General features: G+C 41.0%; 1 protein-coding gene across 1 annotated transcript; it reads left to right on the forward strand.

Moving 5' to 3' along the window:
* Nucleotides 1-2,441: 2,441 nt before the first annotated feature.
* Nucleotides 2,442-3,215, forward strand: LOC114818817 (meiotic recombination protein REC114-like; the record flags this gene model as incomplete). Its single annotated transcript, XM_029086307.1, has 2 exons — nt 2,442-2,615; nt 3,126-3,215. Coding segments are annotated over exons 1-2 (264 nt in total), but the record flags the coding sequence as incomplete, so codon positions are not given.
* Nucleotides 3,216-5,567: the final 2,352 nt, after the last annotated feature.

Genomic DNA, 5,567 nt, shown 5'->3' on the forward strand with positions numbered 1-5,567 from the left:
CGTTAGGCTCACCTACCAGTCTCCTCCTTCTACATTCTATTTAGTAATTTTAAAAAACTGGCAACCTCTGTAGCCTTTTAAAAAAAAACACCCCACAAAAAACAAAAAAACCCCACATTTTAACCATCTTCCAACATGTCAACTCTCTGAACACAAAACTAATCATGCAATTCCCCAAAGAAATCAGAATTGGCAAGAGCTTGTGTATCAGTCTTAACACAATGTTCATTTCTCCTGGTTCAAACCTTACTTTATACACATGTAAAAACATAAGGCATTCATGTCCAAAAACTAAAAGCAAACTAGTAGACCCTAGTTAAGCAAAAAACCTATAATCAGAAAATTAAAGGGTGCCAGAGTCATGTTTAAGGATCAGCATCCAAAGTAAACATGGCTGCAATTGGTACCTCTGGGTGAGAGCAGAATGAGAATCTGCTCAATCGTGGTTGAGTTGCACTAGCTGAGCCTCAGGTCTAAATAAACTGTAGGTACTGTCTACACTACTGAGGTGCCCTAACAACGCCATGAAGGAAATAATTTGTACAGCCTTTTACACATGGTGACTGGCTTTATGTCGCCCTAATAACTCCTTCTTTTCATATGCCATTTCAATAAAACATTATTTTTAAAGGATTTGCTGGGAGTATCTGATGCTCTTTGTTTACTTTTGCCTCTTTCAAAACCACATTTTGAAATTAATGTTTTGGTAAATGATTGAGCTTTTCTTTTTCTCCTACAGAAGCCTTTAGCACATCTGTCAGAACTCACTCTTGAAAAAGAGATGCTAAAAGATACCGCAAACAAACCATTTTCCGCACAACTTCAGCTGCATTAGGTGAAAACAGATTCAATATATGCCCTCACACTATCTTTCTCTGACAATAATATTTAGCTTCTTCTGTACTTTCCAAGAAAGTCCCAAGTTTACAGGCCAATTCTGAATGTTTGACAAGCATAATTTTGAGAAGTGCTCCTGGGGAAGCAGTGATTAGAGAAGGCAACTGGCAGCCAGGAGGCCCACTCTGCATTCCCTGTTTCATTACTGATTTTTCTGGATGACCCTGTCAAGTCATTTAATGCCTTTCTGCCTGTGTTTCCCTTTCCGCAAAACATTTAGATAAACACCTTCCTTTTGAAAACACTGTAAAACTGCTTATTATGGAAATAGTTCCTCAGATGTTAATCTGGCTCTTAGGGTGCAACATCACATGAAAAACACAATGGCCACATGACATAAATGTCAATCTAGTATTTTGGAACAGATTAAACCATCACAGTTTACACAACAGGTTAACCTTGTACCTGAAGATGTTATTTCAGATGAGACAGCAGTTACTTGTTCCATTTTAGGCTTATTCGTATCAGTCAAACCAGCAACATAAGTGCAAACCATAAAGATAACAAAACAAAACCAAAAAATTGGCATAAGCTTCTTTGTTCTGCTTAATTTAAGAAGTATGACTATTAGCCAAGCTTCACCTTAATCAAATATGTGCTACTGGCAGGAGGCAATGCTTGGAACCAGGATTAAATCTACTGCTACAGTACCCTCAAGCATGCAGACGGTTTAACAGTGGATTGTAATGACCTGGCATCCCTAAGCCATCTTCTGTAACTGGCTCTTCCACGTCCTCTCAATGACCTTGACGGGCTAACGCACGGTTTTTTTACTGATAATGGGCCAAGATGTGTACTATAAATGGAATACCTAAGTGCAATCTTAGGTATTCCATCTAAGTGAAATAACTTAAAATGAGTTATTTCACCACCAGTCTTTTTCTAGAGAAAGTGTAGCATTACATAATTCTACTAGCAACCTCATAGCAGAAAGCAAGCAGAACAACAAAAAGAAGCACGGTTTCAATTAATTCAGCTGTGCAAACCCAGGTAACAACAGGCAGCATACACTGAAAAGGGTTTTTTTTTTTTTGATATTTAACACAACTCCCACTTCAGGTACCACAAAAACGCTGTTGTAAGTTCTGCGAAGTGAGCCCAGCGCCATACACCAAGAACTGAAAATGCAATTTAGAGTTTAGGGCACCTTTTTTAGAAGGACTTGCACATATTTCACCTGAGGAAGAATGCATGCTAATGTCGTGGGAGCTTCCACAGACATTTCACGGAGCGCAGTAACACGCCGCTATTCGCGCTGCGCGTTCCCCCAGCCCTCACAAAATGGCGCCCGCAAGAGCTGAGGCGAGCTAAGCAACCACACCCCAGCGCGTGCAACCGCTCGCTAGAAGAACACCAGCGCAAGCCCGAGCGCGCTACCTCATTGGCTCTCGTTTCTCTGCCGCCCGCTGATTCGTGAACAAGTCCCCCCCACGCGCTCTCTCTTCCCTCCTATTGGCTCCTGCTTCCCGCTCAACCCCTGCTCGCGAGCCGCCCGCGCGGTGCTTCCCGCTGCCCTCGGGCACCACACTCCCATCAGCGCAAAGATGGAGGTGGCGGGCGGGGCTCGTGGTTCCGAGCCGGGGCTGACCTCAGCCCCGGGCGGCACCGGCGACACCTCCCTCCTCAGCAGCGCCACAACGTGGCCCTTGAAGCGCTACGGCCGCTTCCTACCGCCGACGGATGGTGATGATGAAGGGCAAAACAGCTCCTCTTGGAAGGTGCGGTGCAGCGGGGGGGAGCTGACTGCTTGGGTTTGCTGTAACTGGCTCCAGTGGGGTCTGGGAAGCCGCTGTGTGGCAAACGGTAATGAGTGAGGCCTTTGTAGGTATCTTTTTGAAAGTTCAGATGTTATGCAGGAATCGGGAGAGATTTTGCTTCATTAATTAATGTAATGCTTCATTAATTAACACCTCAATGATATGATAGTTAGTAGCCTAAATGTTTTTATTCCTTCCTTCAGCAGTGACGTGTGGTATTAAAAACTCTAGATCAAATTGGAAGAGTTCAGATGGTTGTTAAAGTAGTTATAATGGAGTTATGATTTAATAAAAATTTCTTAAATGTGCCTCTGGTGTATGGGAGTGGACGGCAAGTTGCATTACTGAGAGGGAAATTATACACCTGACTTCTAACACTGACCTTTGAAACCTCTTATTTTGCACTAGAAAGGGAAAAGATAGGTTTTGTGCTTACAAGTCTCGATTTTTATTTTGTCTCTCTTTTAAAAGGTTTTTGAATCAAGTGAAGAATCAGGCCATCTTATCCTTACCATTGTTGTATCTGGCCATTTCTTTATTTCCCAAGGGCAAACAGTACTGGTAAGTTTCTCATGTATAAAGAACATTTCTCCTTTCATGTTAGCGTCAGTGTTAACTTCGATTCTCTTAGCTCATGTTCTCTCCCCCTGAAAGGAAACTGCCAATTTTATTTTGCTCATGGTAATTCTCATGTGCTGCTTTCTTTCTGTGTTTCTCAGAATGATAATAAATGCATTATTCATACCGAGGAACAGCATTTCTTCTGTGGCTCTAAAAATCTAGATTAAGACATAATAATAAGCGTTGCTGGTGTTGAAAGATACGTGTTTGGTTTTTTCATTATTCTTCTGCCTAAGAAAACAATGAAAGTACACTGTCAAGAAATAGATAAAAATATAACTATTAGTCCCTCTAAAATTTGCTGTATGATCCAGTCAGTTTCTTGCCAATGACCTGTTAATATTTTGGTTTTGATAATTTGGTTCATCAAAAGGTATGGGGTTTTTTTTCTGTGTTGGGTGATGTGATCTAACGTGCATCTTACATTCTTGGAGACAAAATTATAACTTTGGAGTTGTGTCAACTGATTTTCCTGTAGCTTGTACTTAAGCACAACCAGCTACTAAACTGTAAAGATTCCACAATGATACCAAAGAGGTGAACAGAAACACTCCATCTAGAAGGAGTTGGTTTGATGCTTGTGACAGAGAAGGCCTGTGCTGGAAAGTGGAATCAGGAGTGTTCAGTGCATATCACCGATAGTAGGAATTGGCTGATAAATATATCGGAAAGCTATTACAAGCCACTGGAAGATGCTGCAGCATGAAGATAACAAAGACTTTTTTTTTTTAAATACAGAATATATGAGAGAGAATTTTGTCGCTTTAAATATGTATAAACTTACGAATTAGTTTTTGCTGTGCCTCAAATGGTCTCACAAGATATTTCTGTAAAAGTATAGGGGGAGAACCAAGTATCATACCCTTGAATTTTTTTGGCCTGTGAATGTGTTAAGAGTATTGAATAGATAATGAATGAGCTAACAGAGAGCTGTCAGCTGTCAGTCTGGATATCTCTCATACAAGACAAGGTATTTGGCTCACATATTTTGCGAGGACAAGTCAAATGTTCTTGGACAAGGTAAAAATGGAACATGGAAAGTATTTCAGCAGTTGGGCTGAATAAGAAAGAGGAAGGGAGTAATTGAAAGTCCAAATAGGTAAAAGAAATGCAACTGAAATGAGACTTGCTGCCAACTCTTGCCAAATTCTGCTTGGAATTAATTAGTGCAGAATGCAGCTCTCCTGGGGCTGGTCCTGTGTGCAGTATCCTGATGAGATGGCTCTAAGTGTTTAGTAACTCATAGACTTATATTACTTTATAGAATGTCCTTGAAACAGCCATATAAAAGCTAACTGAAAGTAAGTTTTAATAACTAACTAAAGAGCAAAAAGTCACAGACAAAAGCTGTAGCCCTTCAAAGACTGCATCTGGCAGAGACTGAATCTGGCAAGTGACAATGGGCAGATAAAGTGTGCTGTCGTAAGGGATGAGTGCAGGAAGTACAAGAAAAGCTTTATAAAGACTTGGCTGAGAAAAGCGCTTTCTTGCAGCTCTTGGGTTTAGCGGCTAGTGAAGCTTTCAGGCAGCTGCCTTGCTTGAAATGCCAGAAGAAGAATTTCCGAGATCTATCAGGTCTGGTTCAGCTTTTTTGAGACAGTAAGATTGCACGATCACAGTCTAAGAATAGTGCAGAATAGAGGTGGAACAGACATGCTTGGTGAATGTGATCAATATCTAATACTGAGTTTAAAAGAAAAAAATAAAAGTAAGGTTGCTTGTGTTGGTTTTTTTTAAAGCATTTACTTTGGCAATGCTTCTATACCAACCTTAAGGCCAACACCAACAACATTTTATTAAGTTTTAGAGAAAAAAGTATACAAAAGTGGTGTCATGCGTTTTAAAACCTGGTATCAATTCCTTTGGGCGCACTTCTTCAAGTGCGTGTAATTGGGATCATGCTGCAGGTGTGTTCTGCGCACACAGAACTAACCTAGTGTGAAATGCATTGGTACAACGTGCCCTATGCTTATTTGTACTTCTCAAAGATTGGAGCAGTTGCAGTCCTCCCACCCTTCATCTTAAACCTATAACACTTGCTGAAAAACCTAGCAAATACCCAATCTGCTAGTTCTGAACCTGGATGGAAATCTTCAGAACTACGTTAGGTTTCCTGGTTCCAAGGGATTTGGTCCAGCACATTTGGCTTGGCTTTAGTGCTTAGGCTTGTGCCTTAGGCACAAGAAATGCATCTCTTTTCCCAAGACTGGGACAATCCCAGTCTACAGGTATCTTTTCAGGCTTTGAAGAACAGTCTGTGGAATCTCTTTAGTAATTAAGCAGCCAGTATCA

Source organism: Antrostomus carolinensis, unplaced genomic scaffold, assembly GCF_000700745.2.
Source record: "Antrostomus carolinensis isolate BGI_N321 unplaced genomic scaffold, ASM70074v2 scaffold52808, whole genome shotgun sequence".
Classification (NCBI taxonomy): Eukaryota; Metazoa; Chordata; class Aves; order Caprimulgiformes; family Caprimulgidae; genus Antrostomus; species Antrostomus carolinensis.